The 19,280-nt window shown below is 40.4% G+C and overlaps 2 protein-coding genes across 13 annotated transcripts in view; one reads left to right on the top strand and one right to left on the bottom strand.

Moving 5' to 3' along the window:
* Window positions 1-1,757: 1,757 nt before the first annotated feature.
* On the bottom strand, window positions 1,758-15,899 carry TM2D1 (TM2 domain containing 1). The gene is made up of 7 exons (XM_028733252.2): window positions 15,635-15,899; window positions 14,342-14,415; window positions 13,683-13,791; window positions 12,498-12,589; window positions 9,884-9,957; window positions 5,222-5,340; window positions 1,758-2,628 (listed from the first exon to the last, which is right to left on the bottom strand). Exons 1-6 carry the CDS (start codon window positions 15,793-15,795, stop codon window positions 5,230-5,232), a joined length of 621 nt encoding a protein of 206 aa, XP_028589085.2. The 5' UTR covers window positions 15,796-15,899; the 3' UTR covers window positions 1,758-2,628; window positions 5,222-5,229.
* Window positions 15,900-17,595: 1,696 nt separating this feature from the next.
* PATJ (PATJ crumbs cell polarity complex component) overlaps window positions 17,596-19,280 on the top strand; it is a 150,872-nt gene continuing 149,187 nt past the window's right edge. For 4 of the 12 annotated variants that reach the window (XM_077928676.1, XM_077928675.1, XM_077928674.1 and 1 more), the window contains exon 1: window positions 17,597-17,753. The gene's annotated coding sequence lies outside the window, so the exon portion shown is untranslated. Of the gene's footprint in view, window positions 17,754-19,280 lie in introns of all 12 variants that reach the window. The other 8 variants (XM_077928672.1, XM_077928673.1, XM_077928679.1 and 5 more) reach the window with 6 other exon arrangements.

Raw genomic sequence — 19,280 nt, 5'->3', positions numbered from 1 at the left:
AGGAAAAGCATTTGATGTGCAAAAACTGGCACAGGAGAGTGACACCCAATTATTGCTAGTATCAGTTAGTTGTATCTCATGCTAAATTCCTTAACCTTTAAACAGGAGGTGTTCATACCCTAGATAGACTATGGTATGTTAGATATCAGAGTACAAGTCAGCTTGACAAAATCCAGGTACACTTTGTTAATAACCATGTATTATACCTTGAAGAGACATAAGTGCAGGAAAGACGAAAAAAGCTCTGTGCTTGCCAATATTGAGAGCTGGAGGATTAAAACATGGTTCTCTAGCTTTAAATCAGAAGATTAATTGTTTAATGCTATATGTTATATGTTTTGGAAGTCTACATTCTCATTGTGTTCAGTGGGCATATTTTCCTATCACCAATAATTGTTCCACTGCATTGTTCCACTGCATTTCAGAAGTAACCACACTCCAGTAGCTGCACTTTATTTAAAGAGATTTCTTTATCATTTAACTTTATAACAGCAGGCACAGCCTGGACGCTGTTCGAGTGACAAGGACTATTTCCTTAATTACTGTGCATTGATAATAGCATTTACTCTGGCAGCTCCAGTGCTATTCAATCAAGCGAGATTCAATACAAAAAAAGCTGATTTGCCAAAAGGAAGATTAGCATAAGTGCCTGCAGTCACATTCTATTTTTAAAGGTAAAGTTACTTCTTGTCAGAACTTTATTAAAAGCCATAACATGATTACTATCATCTACCTGCTATTGTTAAAAAATAAATAAATCTTTAAAATCTGCAAAGTTCAATATTCAAGCTAAGGACATTTAACATGCTCCCTCCTCCCATCCTAAAGTATTTGATCACATCTGATTTACAAAAGCAACGGCAGGGTTTATTTCTCATCCTACTCTGACGTAGATACTCAAATTTATTGTACCAAGTTTTCCTCCCCCTAATTTTGTATTGCTGCACTTAGTCATCGCTTGATTAAGTGATGACTAAGGAGATTGCTTTTTAAAATGGAACATTTCTCTTTTTTTTGCAGTGGATCTAGCATAAACTGGAAATGCCGACTTCAGCATTACGCACATCTCTTAGCAGAAGGTTAAACAGGACATTTAAATATTATGGCAAGCTATGATGAGATCAAAGCTCAGAAAACAAATGGTAACCGGATAACAGCACTTGGTATGCTCAATTATCAAACGTAGAAGATTGAGGACCACATTATGACCTGTACACGTAAATGAGTCCAGCAGGTCAAACCACTAAAGGAAAGGCATATATATTCCATAGCTTCCTCTTAACAAAATGGCAGGCAAACAGTTTTAAATCCTTCTAAAACGGCTGAGAGTGTTGGATAGCCATCTTTTTACAAAGACTCTTGTTGCAGACTATATCTATCTAGCTATCTAGCCAGGGGTTGTTCTGGGCTTGTTCCTTCACAGCTGGCTATTGTTGTGAGAATAAGAGAACAGACACTACTTCCATAAGTAAAACTATGAAGTCAGTAACTGAGCTTGCTCTTTCAGCAACTCGTTTAACAAGTGCTGATGTAGGCTTAGAGACACAGTGCATTCCCCTCTTATTTTAGCTCTTATGAAGTGGACCTGACTTTAAAGAACAGTTAAGACTTTCCAGGTGGCAACAAAGCTGACAAAAGTGAAATTGCCAACGGTAGTTGTGCTGAAATATTAAGAGACTTTTTATACCTCTCTTCATACTGGGAAAAGCAAAAATGCTTTATGGTTGGAAGAAGTGACAGAAAGAAGACAAGGGAAATGACAGCAATGACCATTGTTTATATTCCTCACGAACAGCAAGATGAAAATGCTACAAACATTTAGCTCTGAATTGGGGAGAGGGACAGTGAAGTAAGTGTTCCTAGGGAACAATATTCTTATTCTGTTGAAGGAGGTGAGCCAAGACACTTAAGCTCCAGAGAACCTTTAACACAGGAAGCTATTTATCATAACAAGCTTGGTTGAGACTGCTCCCCATACTGAACCAATTAGAGTAGCTTATTTCGTCATACTTCATAACTTGCAATGATAGGTTTCCAAGCCTGGCACAGTGCAGTAATTGAATTTTGATCAAACACACATGGCCCATAACCCACTATGTGAAACTTTCAGAGCAGTTCGCAGCTTTTAAATATCCAGTCAACTTGTTGCCAAAAGTACAGGATGTACTTGATGCAAGGGAGGGAGAGAATGAATGAGCTGGAACTTGGTACATCTGTAAAACAACATTTTTTTGTCTGACTTCTCCTCTTGCTTTTAAAGAGCAGTCAGGAAAGGGATGCTGGATCTGAGGTCATTTCTTCCTGCCTTTACTTTTATGTTCGCACATACGCTTTTCAGAGTTTTTATGCAATTTGTATTAAGTCCATTGTGCAGTAATTCATGATGCATTTTCCATAATTTATGTCCATTGTTTATTCTTATTTAACAAAATAATTTAAAAGCAAAGTCACTGTCCTATTCTTGTCGGGGCTATGGTTATTGTCAAAACCATGGCCCGTGTATGATGAAGCTGTCTTCTGCTTTTTGGCATGGGCAGAGACAACGAGACAACTGATGACACAGATGCTTCCATCAAATCATGTCCTTTGAAGGCAGACCCCTTCCATTAGTTATTGTTCAGCTGAACTCTGGAAGAAATCAAAGTATTAAATGATTAATTCCTGTCAGTGGGAAAGCATGAGTGGTTCCATAGCTTCCATGAATGAAAGACAGTTTGTGAAGCTGCCTCTTGTCCCACAGGAACCCAGAGCACAATAGTAGCCTCTTGAGTCCCCTTTGCAACAGCACAGTCAAACACACAAAGGCTGGCTATAGGATAGACATGAGCTGCATCTTCTCTTCCAACCACACCTTTTATCTATGTTCATTCCCAGTGCTTGTCATCGGGATACTACTGTAGGACACAGCTGCTGCTGGAGCCCCATGGGTGGCAGCTAGGTTAGCTGACTTCTCAGCTTCTTCCTCTTTGCTCTACGTTAGTCTATAGCTTAAAGCAGGGATAGCCACTGTGGTGTCTCCAGATATTGCTGGACTCTAGTGAGCATGACCAATGGCCAGGGATGATATGAGCTGTAGTCCGGTAACATCTGGAGGGTACATGCTGACAAACTCTGACTTAAAGTATAGCTAAGCACATTAAACTATTGCATACCCTAGAGATAAACACCGGTAGCAGCAAAATGCATATGTGAGACAGCTATAAATCACCTACTTCTTGTCACCTGGTTGTGAACCAGCAAGGAAATAGACACATTTCAATAGCAAACTTTTATACACTAGAAAACAATGCAAATGAATGGTATCCTTGGTACGATTTGTAATTGCAGGATACAAATACATTCTGATTGCTTGAAGTTGCAAACTTGCATGCCTGCAAACTTACAATACAGAAGTTTAATATGGAAGTCATTTAATATGATCCTGAGAAATATCTGTCGGCTGTTTTCAACTGTATTGGGAAACCACATGGCACCAACTGAGCCAAAGAACTCACTGGCTTAGCACAAATGAGCAAATGTGTGGGTTCCTGGTGAAATCAGTCACTGTGCTCCTCCCCAGTCATTTTGCTCCTGCCATAAGCTGCAGTCTCGCTTAGGGTGCCATCTGAACCTGGGCTCATGATTTAGTTCTCCCTGACAAACCATGAGCTGTAAAAACCATAGGACAAACCTTAGTTTCAGTTTGTGATTTGTCTAGAGACAGCCAAGTCATGAGCTTGAGTTTGAATGCTAAGCCAAACCACAGCTTAGCACAGCAGCAAAACAAGTAGGGTGGAGCAAAGTGGCCATGATCTCTTCCCTGGGAGCTGGCACATTTTTATAAAGCCATGCTTTGCTGTAACATGATATGTGAACCAGACCACCAGGTGGTACATGAGTCCCATGTGTGTTTTCAAGCCTTCTCCCTATTTCATATAAAATGTGCCTTTTCTTAGTGCGTAAGGCAGACCTGTCAGGAACATAGGATGTCACTCTAGAAAACTAGAATTTTTATGACTAGTTTGCTTCAGTTGTCTCATGTGCCTGTTTGGGGGTAAAGGTACCACGAGGATATGAAGGTTAGCGGTACCAACATGCTCAGTTAAAGGATCTCAGGTGACTGGGCTGGCAAGGATACCTGCTTGAGATCTTTAACTGTCAAACTTTCCTTGAGAGCTGCTGCCAGAGTAGACAATATTTGTGAAGACGAACCAATGCCAGTTCATCTATATGCCAGTTTCAAGCATATAAACAGCTCCATTTGTGATTGCAGAAAATATATATAGGGTTTGAAGGTCTAGAGGCAGCCAAATCATGAGCCCTTTCAGCTGCCACACATATACATGTGTTGGAGTGAGAGCCAGGGTATTGGCATATTAATTATGAAACTAAATCAAATTCAGAGCACAGCCGTTTTCCATGCTATTTCTTAATTTTATTTTTGCTAGTGGGAAAACTTAAAAATGAACATGATCCCAATTTGATTGCTGTGTTACTGAACAATTCAGTTGTAGATTTAAAGTACATGTTGCAAACTTCTTCAAAATGGGATTTATATAGTAATTATACTAATGGAAGACAAACTTTGAAATTGTCGAATAGTCTAGAAACTTGATGCATCCACACAGAAGCCTACTATATAGGCTTTCCTTGTAGGCTAAACACAGACAGGATCAGTGCTGAGCTTATAACCTGCCTTTTGCAATGCACTTGTTTCAATAGGCATAAGGTATTTGGTTATGGGGTTTGGCTCCACCTACAGGAAAGAGGAGGCAAAATGTGGGGTGACTAAACATTGCTTTTGCCAAAAACTGCATCTTGCTGTCTTTTCAAGTGGGATCCACCAATATTGGCTTGGTTCACTGTGGAGAAGGTAATGAACAGCCTGCTCTGCCACTGTTAAGGAGAGAATCACATCGTTTCTACCTTCTGCAAACCACAACACAAATGAGAGTTTGGAGTCTTTGCACTGCTGTGTGTTCTTATCATAGGTGAGGGGAAGTTGCATGTGATGAGTGAATGCAGTTTTGAACACTAAAAAGAGATACTATTGCATTAGTTACAAAATTCCCTAGAATTTGTAGGGGGTTGGTTACAAAAAGATCATGGAACTGTGCAGTTTTCTGTTACATGACAGGAAACAAGCATTCGACTCCTCTGTGCCATGCATACTTCATTTTACAAGAGTAATAGTTATTAATCAATTAATGAATTTTTAACATACCCAAATCAAGGCACTTACTGGCATGTTTAAGGGTATATTTGTGGTTTTCTGAATGTCTCATTAGAAATACTCAGTCTGGTAAGTCTTGCTCCATAATAATCTATGATGTAACTAGAGCCATCAGAAGGTCCAACGATCTAAAAGAGAATGCATTACAATATATATATATATTTAAAATCATTTTGAAGAAAAATAAAACAAAATACGATTTTGAACAGTATATATGAAAAAGAATCTATTAAAACCATTACCCTAGCCCAGCAAGACATAAAACCTCTAATTAGAGCTAAAACTACTTATTAGAGCTTATTATTCCAAAACAAATATGACTGGAATTCTCTTTTAAATGTTTGTCGGGTGACTCATTTATATACTCTCCCTGCCCAGAACCCAAGAATGTTTACAGGCAGTCACCCATCCAGGCACTAACCAGACTGAGACCTGCTTAGTTTCAGTCAGGTGGTGGGCGCATGAATCTTTAGGTGCAGCTGGGACTTAGAAGCAAACAAAAGCCACTGGATTCCTACAAGAGAATATGCAGTAGCATGTATAAATTGTTATAACACTGCTGACATTTTCTGAAGTTTCAACAATAGGGTGGAAATCACACTACCTTTACATGTGAAGACTGACACATATATTTCCACAAACATCTGTGTTTAGGAAATTCAGAAACACTGTTTTGTGTTTAAAAGAACCAGCTCTTCAAGTGTCAAGCACAATCAAATGTTTTTACTAAGCAACAGTTTCAGCAACCATTTAAGGCCATTTAGGAAGTAAATACATAGTGCCAAAATAATCTGGAAACATTCCCTTTGGTAAACATCCTTCTCATCCTCAACTTTCTTTAATTTAATATAAAAGCTGACCCAACTAAAAATCCGATCTTTGCATTAAAATGTTTAATTGGCAGGTGTTTACAATTCATCCCAGAAACCTCACAAATTCATTTATGATGGCAACATGGAATTTCAAGCACACTGTTGTAATGGATTGAGTTCAGTATTATATAGGATAGGCTCATAATTACAGTTCCCCCTCCCATGCTGCGAAATTATGTTCTAGCAGTTTTAATGTCACATCAGTTTTACCTAAGTGCTAACATAGCTGAACAGAGAAGCTGAGAGGAGCCTGAATGGGTAGATTTAAATCAGGGAGTTTAATGTCTGTACTTCTATATTGTATAAAACTTCCACAAACATGTATTTCTTCCTTTGTAATGGCAAACTGAGAAAAGTGTCAATACATGAAATTATTCTGCCAAAACTCCTCTTGAATCCATGAGTATTATATTTCTGGCGTACAATAATTTTAAACCTTTAAGGTTATTTTTAATCATTAGCTGGCAGGTCCAAAACTCATCTATTCTAAGCCCCACTGCTAAAAAAACCAAACCCCACAAACCCTTCCTGTATTTTCAGCCAGAGAACTGTAATCGCTGGCAGTTAACGTCCAAAAATTAATAACATACCTTCCAAGTGTCAGAAACAGAGTGGAAATGTCTGTAACTATGCTTCATAGCAACTTAATTGTTTGGCCCTGAAGTTTAAGTTCTATCTGACACCCCAGGATTCCTTACAGCTATACCTACCCTACTAGTATTACACCTCTATGTTTTATGATATTGTGGTTCAAGAAGAGGTGTGGAATTTGAGGGTAGAGCAAATCCCTTCAAATGAATTGAAGTTGCTTCTATTTTAGCTGTAAGCCACCTTGAGTCCTTGTCAGGAAAAAAGGCAAAGTATATATATTAAAATAATAGTATTATAATACGTTGTTTGTCTTAAAAAATTTAACAACATGGGTGGACCTGGTTGGTTTTTGAACTTATTTTCTGGGTTCTGGGGGTTCTGCTGTACAGGAGCAGATCATATGAACGAAAGTTTGGTTCCAGTAAACCATGATTATTATTCTGCCTAGGTCAAATATTTTAATGAGAAAGCATAATTGGATACAGGGATAATTCTTCCTACAATTCTAACTTTGAGATAAACACTGTAATGGGCCCTATATCTTCCTTTGAAGATATGGGTCTGGATGGTTGACAGCTCTCTGATAGCAGCACCAACGGGACTGCAGATGAGCAAATTCTGGTTCTCCCAATTCTAATTAAAAACAAGGAAACAGAGAGGATTTATCACTGTGATCCGTTCAAACCTGTGCTGGAACAATACAGATTTTTTTGTTTAATTGGGACTGGAATAAAATATTACTTCCAAAATATTACTTCCATTCTTTTGGGGTACCTTTTGATTGTACAAGTTTCCTGTTCAGAGTTTAAGAGTTACCTATTTCTCTGTTAATTAAACCAGGAAGCAACTGTTCAAGGAAAAGTGCCCCAGTTACAAACTATGGCATGAAAGGGGAGTGTAAGATATGAACTGGGTACTCAAGTTTGTAGTGAGTGATGTCTTCACCCATTTTCCACTAATTGCCCATGTGTGTGCCTTTGTACTATATGCTTGTTACATTACAAGATTATTTTTATGTTAACGAATGTTTTCTTCCCTGTTTAGAGATAGAAGCCTTTGTTTGGGGCAATTAGTTTGAGAAAGGAGAGTACAATCTTAGCTAGGAACCAGGTGGTTTCAAGGATCTTCTTCCAGGCTTGGGCAGAATTTATAACATAGTTCTGATAAGGAAAGCTGAAAGACTCAGAGTTGAAAGTAAAGGAAGAGGCACAAATTTTAAATATTGGGTCAAGGCCTAAAGTAATTAAAGAGTAATTTTAATGAGCAAAGTATTCGGATTGTGTCAGGAGATTTGAAATGAGAGGGGTTCTATTATTAGTGAAACCCATAAAGAAGTGGACTTTACCAAGGATGGGGCTTCTCTCTCTCGCCTGTTAGTTTCTTACATTTAACTTAATTGGCATCCCCCTCCTCAACAGCACACTCCCTGAAGGCATGCTAGCTTGGTGGTGTGGGGAGATGGAGAGTAGGTTGTTTGCTAAGATGTGGAAACGTGCTTCCAGGAGTAGCTTCATAGTTTTTCTAGGATTTTTCCTTTTACATTCTATTTTTTATTTCCCCTAAACCTTATGAATTATTTTAGCTAAATATTTCCAACAGAAACCAGTAGCCCTTACCATAGCAATTCTTGTAGATATAAACCTTTGCTTAATATTTTCCAAATTTAAAGTCATTTATTTACTCATTATTCCGTAAAGCCCTTAATTCTATCTCAATATTTGGGAAACACGTATCTATGTATCATACATTTAATTTACTTGCTTTAAAATCTTAAGTAACTTTTTGTATATTGTTTCAGAATACCTTTATAATAAAGTGAAACTTTCCTACTGTTTTTGAGTTAGCTAGACTGCAGGGAGGGTGTTAGGGTAACTGCTTTCTTATATTTCATTTTTCATTTATAATTTCTTGTTTTATCTCACATAGTTAATACAAACACTTCCTATTTCTTCTCTTCAGCATTTGTAGTAGCCCCATTATCACATCTATTGTAGTATGATCACTTTTATGCAACTTTCTGTTTATTCATCTCATGCTTTCGCCATTTTAAATGGATATTTACAATTTCTCACAATGTGCCAGTTATTTAGTCTTAATACATTTTTAAATTTACTTTCTTTCTGTGTGGTTCTGGCTCTTCAGTCACATAGAAATATGCTCTGTGGAGCATATTAATACAGATTGAATATAGAACCTGTTATTCATACTTGCTATTACATGTCGACCAAGAGAGCATGATGTCAAGAAATAGTGAACATCAGTCAGATAGGTAAAGGTTAAGTCAACATTTTTAGCCGGCTGTTCAAGCTGAAATACGTGGAGGCTAAATCAGCTCATATGATTTGGCAGTGTTTGGTTTAGATCACATAGCAAAACATGCATTTTGAGACTAGCAGATACTGTGGCTTTATCTTTGTGGTTCTCAACTATATACAGACAACTCCCTATTTATGCAGGGGTTGCATTCCAAGGCACTGTGTGTGTTGGCGGGATGCAAGTAAGTCCGCCCTATCCCCTTCCAGCGCTGAAAATGGTGTGCGCATCAGCAGTTGCGCATGGCTTGAATGTGTGCAAATGGGAGAGTTGCCTGTATGTAACATAGGTTATAAGTAAAAATTAGGTGACATGGGTCTATAAGCTGACTAATACTACAACAATGGAAAGCAAAGTCCTCCTAGTTATGGAAGATTGGCCTCAGAATATAATAATCTGAATATGTAGTCTTGAATAAATAAAAGAAATCTGAAATCTAGGAACCTCTCTCACACACTTTTCTGGACTGCCAAGCCTCATATATTTTATTAGTGTTTTCCCCTCCTCTGCACCCGCCTCCCAAATGATTTCACTTTTCCCAGCAGTGACTAAGGTATGGAAAAATTGTGTTCCAGGGGCCTCTTTCAGAAATGATACAAATATTTCATTGTTATATAACTCCTACTATTCAAAAATAAATTAAATGTTAATAAACTAGAGCTGCTGGAATAAAAAAAAAAGTAAAACATATTCTTTAAAAAATAGAACAGCCCTATAGCAAACTGTGTTTGAAACTGAGGAAAGTTTTAAAAGCAGTTATTGACATGGCATGAGAATCAGCTGTTCAGATGGGGGAAAAGGAGAATTCTGCTGGGCTAGCACAAGTCCCTTGCGGAAATCTAAGTAGCTTTCTGGATCCTAGCCAATGTCTTTTATTCTGATGTTGCAAGCTTACCTGCATTGAAATCAGAATGAAGTCTATTAAACTACCGATTCCACAAAATCCTACTGTGCAGAACTTTAATAAACCTGTGAATTAAGTGACAATTATACATTGAAGAGCATAAAAAGGTTTAGAGTGTTAGTTTTTAGACAATATATTTTCCTTCATAAAACATCTTTCAATTCCCTAGAAGCCCTTGAGTGTTATCCTGAAGAAGAATATGTGTAGCCAAGTAGTCATTTTTCAGTGCTTACTTTACACACACACACACACACCTAAATAGAATTTTTGTAGGGGAGAGATGTGGCTTTGACTGGTACACTACAATTAGCAAAATACTGTGGGTAACTTGGAATGGCCACAAACACACACAGGGTGATATCCAACTAAGTAAAGAGTTAGACCCATTGAAATCAATAGACTTAAGTGACTTAAATTCATTGATCTTAATTGGTCTACTCTAAGTATGACAGTAGATATCACCCCCAGGCTGTAAATTTAGACAGCTACATGTAAATGACTTCAGTACAGAAAGTATAAGGGGACAAGAAAACCCTCTAAATTGATTGGTAGGGACTTGCTCCCTGATGTTATGGAAGATGGCTGTTGAGAATTTTATATTTATCTAATGCTAGGAGTCCGTTTGATGCTGTGGCCAGGTCCCTGTCCAAACAGCTTCTAATCCAAGACAAAAGTGATAAAAAAAGAACAGTGTTAATATAGTAGCAATGTTATAGCAATTTAGGAAAGATTTGGAACAAACTACATTTGCTTACATGGGAGAGCAGAATGTTTGTAAGCATTGTAATAATACACTGGAGTCACAGAACTGTCTATTTGTCTAACATGAAGAAGAATGACAGACTTAATGGGTTGTTATTCCATTGGGAAAAACCAAAATGACACTCTATAATCTGAATGGGTTTCACTCCAAATGGGTACATGAGGATTGCTACACTTATAAAAATATGGGCAAATAAATAATTAAAACATCTTTAGCCAAGCATATAAAAGCACAGGCACCACTCCTGCCAACAGTGTCTCAAAACAGCAAGGCCAGCTACTACCAAAATATTTACTGGCAACAGGGAAAAAATGCAAAAATAACAGAAAAGCAACATGTGCCAATTCTTTAAAGATACTTGTCTTCTACCTCTATAGCACTTTCTGCTGAGGCAACAGTCAGGGAAGTCTTCCTGTAGAGCTGCTTGCATTTTAGAGACCTGACAGGCACCTTATATGCCCAAGTACTGATGTCTGGCAGTACATTTCATGCCAAGACGGAAAAGCTTTTCTAATGTGGAGTCATTTTGTGAAGACAAAAACCATGATAAAATGGCTCTAAGAGATTTTTTTATGATTCCACACAAGTTAATATCTCTGAAATGTCTACTAACCTATTTTCTAAGCCTATGATATTCACATGTGAATGAATTCTCTTTTTAAAAAAACGTTTCTTGGACTGGTAGATATTTTCCTAGACCCTTCTCAGTTTTGTTGTGTATGTTTGATAGGGTGCTGCCAATCATTTTGATTGCTGGTATTAGTTGGGACAAACACTGATTTATCCTGACTTCATCTCAAGCCATGAAGAATCCTAGAAGGAACAAACACAAACACACACACACTTGCTCCATCAACTCCTTTTAACTCTATGACCTTAGTGAAGCATATGAGTGGGTGTTGTCAATCACATTGGCTGTTTTTGTTGTCTTTTACCCTGATTCTTTTCAAAAGTCCTATTTATTTGGATAAATGAGTATACAACCATAGCCTCAACACACTAAACTCAGCAAGCATGCATAGTATCAGGCAGCTTGTTATACTAAAACCATGATTATTTTTTTACCACGTTGTGAATGTTTTCAGACAAAGCCTAAGCCAAATGACTTCTACCAGATCACATTGAGGATCAAATACCACCTCATATTTCTTAGTATGTAACTACAGTATTAAGACTGTGGAATACTCTAATTTTACAGGGTATACAGCCAAGAAGGGTATCAAAATGACAAAAGTAGTTTAAATTTGGGAGCAGGGAAGAAAGGAGAGAAGAAAGAGGATATTTAAAGATATGTGATTAGTGTAGATCCCTATGAGGATTATAGGCAAGATTGAGGGACATATCATGTGAGTAAGTTTTCAGTGTGGTCAAGGGCAGGACAGACTAAGGGGCTAATGCCTGACTGAGAATTCTCTTAAGAAAGGCTGCTGAGAGCAAGAGGAAAAAGCCAAAGCATTTATTAAGTTCTCTTTTTGCTCTTTGATACACAGATGCCTAGGAAGCAGGCATGGCTTGTAAACATGGAATTCAATGGAGAAGCTTCACAATACGATCTGAAATGGCAGGCTTGTGAAAAATATTTACTTTTAAAATACGGTGGTTGATTTGACTAGCCTACCAACTGAGTTTTAATGCTTATTCATCATATACATGGGATAAATTTAGGTCACAAATTGTACTTATCATTACTTCACATTCTAGCTGTGATCAAAAATACACATACATCATAATCTTCAGTGTAATCATCTTTGTTTACAGTATGAATGGCACCTGCTCTTAATACTGCCTTGATGCATAGTGAGCCATAGCAGTGGCCTAATACTAAGAAGATAAATCACTCACCTAATGCAGGATACCCTAGATAAAACCTATCTGCTCCCAGCCATCCAAGAAATAAAGACAGAGCCACCGCTGCTTTGTAGGAGTAACCATTTCTAGAAACAGGAGAGAAATGTGGATGAAAACAATTTGTTAAATCAAACCACCTTGCCCCAGTAAGCAATCTGGCTGCTGAATTCTGAACCAGCTGAAGTTTCCGAGCTGTCCTCAGAGGCAGCCCCCGCCCATATAAAATGTTGCAGTAATCTAACCTATATGTTATCAGAGCACAACAACAGACGTTAGGCTACCTCTACCAAGATAAGGGTGCATTTGGGCCAGCAGCCGAAGCTGATGGAAGGCACTCCATGCCACTGAGGCCACCTGAGCCTCAAGGAACAGCAATGGAAGCTGTTCTACCTGCTCCTTCAGAGAGAGTGTAACCCCATCAAGAGCAGGCAACCTCTCATACATCCAGGCTAAGGAGTCACCCACTTAGCAGTGTCTAAGTTTCTGGATTGAGGTCGTTTCTTGGCTCTCATCCAGTCCATTAACAAGGCAAGACCTTAGTCCAGCACATCCACTGCCACACCTGCAAATGTAAAGGAGAAGTAGAGCTGTGGGTTCTTAGCATATTGCTCACAACATACTCCAAACCTCTGGACGACCCCACTCAGTAGTTTCATGTATATGTTAAAACAGCATGGGGGATAAAATCAAACCCCAAGGACCGCAAAATGAAGCATCCACAGAGCCAAACAACGCTCTCCAAGCATCACCCTCTGAGAACAACCATCTAAGTAGGACTGGAACCAACACAAAGCAGTGCCACCCACTCACAACGTAGACAGCCACTCCAGAAGGATACCATGGTTGATGGTATTGAAAGTCACTGAGAAGTAAAGGAGAATAAACAGGGACATATTTTCCCTGTCTCTCTCCTGACAGAGGTAATCATACAAGGCGACCCAAGCAGTTTCTGTGCCAAAACTGGGCCTGAACCTCTTAGATGTGAAGCAGTTTTACTACAATTTCTTAAAACTGACGTGTTACTCCTCTACACTCCTGTCATAGAGCTGAGAAGGAAGAGGGCTAAATCACATTTCAGACTAAGGAGGTGGCTGAAGTATATGAACAATTTTATAATTAATTTAGCCAATCTTTACAACAAGTGGTGGCATTATATATTGAACAAAAATATTCACTTACACGTTTCGACACTCTATAGGCTTGTAAAATCCAATTTCCTTTCCAGTAAATTGGGTTTCATTCCCAAAGAAATTCTTGCAAGTAATATTTGGTGCTGGAAGACAGCCGACTGTGGGCAAAAAAAAAAAAAAAAGCATTCTGCACTAAACTCCAGGGAAAGGCCTCCAGGGGAAAGAACATGTGAAATAAATATATGCATGTTTTTATCAAGACAGCTAATACTACACATAGAAGAATGCAACTGTACTACAGATTTAATATAAAATATTTTCTGGAAAAAGTGGAAATATACAAGTTAAGTTTTCTGAATTAACATTATAAAGTAATGACTAGGATGATAAAATAGTTGAACAAATTTCTTTGCACTTATGACCCTTAGCTGTGCTAAACAAAATATATATGACAAGACCGTGAAGTACAAATTAACATAGACTATCAAGGTAATAGAAGGTTGTGGACCAAAGATGTTCACATACCACTGTAAATAAATACACCAATTATGCATTCAATTATAAATTGTGCCATACGCAGTGTTTCTGATCACCACTATACATGATCAATATGGGGTGCGGGAACTAGTGTTTATCATGGAACAGCATTTAGTCAAATAATATGCACCAGTAGCTAGACTAAAAGCATTCTATTGCCATACTCCTTACCATATGCAGTGTGATTTGTACAGTTCAAAGGTTCTTGTGTTTCATTGTCTATTTTAGGATCTTCACAAATATATGTTTGAACAATTAAGGAAAACAAATATAAACTGAACAATAACAACACAGTAAATTACGATAAATTGTTTTATCTGCCTAAGATTTTACAGGCGGAAGTGGCCTGTTTTCCTTCTTATTACTAATATTTTGGGTATATAAACATATAAACTTCGTATTTGAAAAATGAAGTGCTTAACTAGGCTTTACAAGAGACACAGAGTTTCCTGGTATTTATCTATCTCTTCCTAATAATGTGAGACAAACAAAATGGAAGAGATCAGACAATCATATAATGGTTTAAATAAGCCAAAATCTGAGGAAGATTTTTGCTTGTACCCAGACAGCCCTTTGTATGAACTATAATTAAACCTATTCAGTATAGTTTCCCGTTTTATCCAATCCAGCAAATAGCAGTTAGCAGTTTCATAACAAATTAAGATGCTATTAAACTATGGTTTTAAAATATGTTATTTAAAACATAGTTTAACATCCTGGCTTTCTTGTTCTGCTAAAACAATTAAATGTTGTACTTTTATCCACAACAAAATATGACCCAGGAGCCTCAGATAGGCGAACCAATTGTTTAGAACAGGTGTGGGGAACCTGTGGATTTCTAGATGTTGCTAGACTATCCCTGACCACTGGCTGTGCTGGCTGAGGCTAACAGGAGTTTGAGTCCAACAACATCTGAAGAGCCAAATTCTCCATTCTTGAACTAGACTTTTTTCTTCTTAATTTTATTAGCATTCCTTTAGTCCGACACATCACAGACTCAAATAAAGTACTACATGTTACCCCAAAACCATTTCAAAGACATCTTAGCACAGCGACAGACAAAAGAGGAGTCACTACTCTTAACCCTTCCCCTACTTAGGGGTCCTTTACCTTTTACTTAGGTTAAATATTTTTTCTACACCTGATCACTGCCTCATGTCAGATAGCCTTGCTTGATGAGGTCACTTCATGAAGTTTAAACATATATTTCCCCCCATATCTTGTCCCTTTGCGGCTGCCACTTTTTTGTGTATGGCAGAGCTACTGTGCCCCTTAAGACTACAAAAGATTCAACAGGTGTAGCTTCTGCCCAGCATGCCGCTGAAGTGGTGCGAAGGCCTCACCGGGTGTTTTAAATCGCAGGAGCTCTGCCGGGAAAAGGGGCAGCCCCACGGTCCTCCCCAACCCATTGCAAGGCCCATCACCATGGCAACCAGGCGCTGCCTCCGCGCAGCTTCAGGATATTGTCCTACTCTCAGGTCTTCGCACTTCAGAGAAGGGTCGCCGCCCGCCGCGCCCTGCGCCGCGAGACAAGCCAAGCACAAGGTTCCCAAGGACCAGAGCGCGATCACGCCGCCTTTTTTCCTCTTGTTCCCTGACAGCGGCATCTCCTGCCAGGCGGCCATGTTGGAAAACGAGCCCCCTGGTCAGCTGACGTTTTCGCCCTATCTAGTAGCGTCGACGCCTCTCCCGAAGGGCCAGCGGGCCTCGAAATGGGGCGGAAGAAGCGGCGCTGTTCTTTCAGGGAAGCCTTCATTTTCCCATAGCAAAGATGGCGCCCGTTCCTTATAATTTCCTCCCCGGTAAACAGACAGGCGGCGAAATGGGAAGCCGGGTGCCTTTTCCAAAGATGGATGCTTTCCTAACAAAGCTGCGAGAGAAAGCTCGGCTGCCCTTACTTAAGATGGATCCCTTTGAAGCGCGGAAACTTGACTAAAGTGTTCAGCCCCGTCCCAATCTCAAAACGAAAGCGCGTGCGGTGGTCAGAGGTTGATAGGATCATAAAATAAACGTGAATGTAGAGTATGAACAAAGGATAAAGCCAAGCTCACAAATTAATGAATGTGTCATGTTATTTATTCAACTTGTATCCCACCTTTCCTCCCGAACAGGGAATCCCAAACTGTTTTTTTGGACTACAACTCCCATCATCCCTGATCGCTGGTTCTGCTAGCTAGGGATGATGGGAGTTGTAGTCCAAAAACAGCTGGAGACCCAGTTTGGGAAACCCTGCTCCCGAAGAAGCCCAGGGAGGCATAGAATCCCTTCCGATCTCGTTTATAGATTCCTCTCGCTTCCATCCACAGTCGCAACCTCAGTCTAAAGGCTGCATATTTAAAAAAAAAAAGCTAACGGGGTTCCGGGGTCATTTATCGAAATTAAGCAGTTTCACATGCACACGCAAAACAGATATTAGTATATCATAATAAGAAAAAGCTTCACCTGCTGAAAATTTCTGTTAGGTATTTTTTAGGTCCAAAGGGGTGAAGAAGTTCACTGGCAACAGGGATTGGTAAGCATGCATTTAAATGTTTTAAGCTAATTTTATAGAATAATAGAGAAGTGTATTGTGTGGTAACTAAGGTTGCAGTCCTAACCATGTCTATTCAGAAGTAAGCCCTACTGAATTCAATGGGACTTTCTCAAAGGTAAGTAAATTTAGGATTGCAACCCCACTTCCCTGCTCCTGGATTCACTGCCACTGGAGGCTCAGGTGCTACGGACCCTTTTAGACCAAGATGACTTGCCACCGTACTCCATGCTCCACCAGATTGGATTGCGTCCATGTGCTCTACCTGGGGTTGCCCTGGTGAAGGGCAGGTAATAAATAACAGCAAAACAATACTTAGCAAAGAAAATTCTTATAACTAATGTGAACTATCCTGGAGTTGAGAATGCATCTCTGAGACACTTGGCTGCCTGCAACTTCATTACAGTGTATTTCCTGTCCGTTTAGGAAAATTTTAAAAACTATTTATCCCGAGTTCTAATAATAAGTAAAAGCCAAATATGACTTGTGTTTGGTTTTTTTCAACTTAAAAAACCCATAAACTGACTCATGATTTCTTCATGCTTGGGGTTGAGCATATTGCTGGTTTCATAAACAGCTACTGCTAAACCAGCTGGATTCTCTTTCGCCACTGCCGCGTATTCACACGTGTCGGGAATTAATGGCGCGCTGGCGCCTCTCGCTTATCTCCCCTTCATCTTGCTTCTCTTTCATGCCCCCCTCAACCCCTGGATTATTTCCTTCTATGTCTCTCCCCACTTCTTTATGTGCCTTCCCCCGTGCCTTCACCGCGGCCCTTGGGCTTGTTGGTTCACACCGCGCGGAAATCAAGCGGGGCGAAAACCCGCCGCCGCCTGCTGCCTGCCGCTCTCTCTGCCTTCCTTCCCCTCCAGATCCGGACTCTCCCGGCGTTGGTTTCCTTGACTAAGGCACGGCTCCCCCTTGCTGCCAGCTTCCTGTGTTGCAGGTGAGGCGCGGCTCGAATCCAGGCTCTCGCTTCCGCCCAGGTAAGAGCGAGTGGAAGATCCGAAAGAGGCAGCCGCGGCAGAGCTCTCCTCCCCCCGCAGAGACCAGGTAAGAGGGGGTCCAGGAACAGGCGACCCTCTCCTCGCCCCCTGTCATTTGCGGGAAAGAGAAGCAGCGCGCAGCCGCTGGAATAGCAACCGGCGGGGCATTTACAGGGCGCCCTCCACTTACTTCCTGGATGTTTCTAAGTTTCGTCGAAAACACTTGTCGCACTTCGGGCTGGGCTGCTTTGCAGAGCCCTGAGCTGGGATTTAAATCTCTGTGGAGTTGGTTCCCAGTTCGTGCTTTTCCTTCTAATTATCCAAGGTTAAAAAGATTTAATAATAATAAGAAAATTTATATTCTAATTTTAACTGCAAGCTTCCACACCTACTGGGCTTCCTTGTTTTGGCTGTGGCGAGGGGTTTTGATTATTGCATGGTGGTGGCCGCTTTGGGAGTTGTCCTGTTTAAAGTTTGAACATAAACAGTTCAAAACCTAAGAAAGGGTGGAGGAGAAGCGGTGAAAAGCTATTTTCGGCCTGGTTGTAACTCTCAGTCATGGCGCAACAGGTCCCCACACCTTGGCCCCTGACTAGCTGCTGCACCTTGCTTGAGTAGCTCCTGCCTCTCCACGTCTTTACACAGCCTCTCTGGTGGGGCTTGTGAGGCCACCCACAGGTTGAGAGTGGACACACCTGTACTGACCTCACAGCACCTGTATCTGAGGTCTAGCAGCCACCTCTGCTGGTGGAATTTGAGCTTTGTGCCTCTCTGAGGACAAGGGGCCCATCTTCCCTGTGCTGCACCACTGTCTACAGTGGGCTGTGGCGGCAGCACCAACGTTGTCTTTCTCCCTCTTGGGCTCAGAAAGTTGCCTGCCGATGGCAGTTGTGTCTCACTCTCCTGACAAAGTGAACAAGTGGAGCTGCAAGGAGCCTCCCCCCCCCTCTTTCTTGTTGACCCTTTTTGTGTTGCACCTTCCTCTAGTTGCCCCTTTCTCTGTGGCTGGTGGCACAGGGAGGGTTAGGTCCAGCAGGGCTTCCCAGGGTGAGCGCTGCTTCACATCTCCTGTCATTTGTGAACTGCCTTTGGGCAGATTCGTGGAAGAGATTTGGCCAAGTGGGTCTGTCCAGAGAGAGAGAGAACCTAAGCTGTTGCTGCCTCTGCCTGGTCTTGGCACTAAGCAGCTAGGATTGGATGCAGCAGGCATGGCTCTGCCAAGACATTTGCCGCCTAAGGCAGAACAGCAAAGTGTGCCCTCCCGCAATCCATGCACTTAATAGCCACAGCCAGTTAAGTTTATTTTGCCACTCAAGGCAGAACAATCCCAAAAACCCCTCTCACCTTCCCTGGCAGTAAAATGCAATAGTAATAAATTAAATAATCATATGAAGCCTTTTTGTGGCATCCCAAACCAGCTGCCTCATTCTGCCGCCAATGATAGGGCTGGCCCTGCTGTAGCACCACTTGGAAGAGTGCCAAAGCAGGGAGGCCAACAGTAATCCAATGTGAATTTAAACTCGTATAATGGGAGAATATGGCAGGGGTGTAAATTTTTGAATTTGCTGGGTCCCTTTTATGTTTATGTGTAGCA

Source organism: Podarcis muralis, chromosome 5 (assembly GCF_964188315.1).
Source record: "Podarcis muralis chromosome 5, rPodMur119.hap1.1, whole genome shotgun sequence".
NCBI classification, from domain to species: Eukaryota; Metazoa; Chordata; class Lepidosauria; order Squamata; family Lacertidae; genus Podarcis; species Podarcis muralis.
The sequence above is the reverse complement of the archived record's forward strand: the minus strand, read 5'-3'. Positions and strand labels throughout refer to the sequence as shown.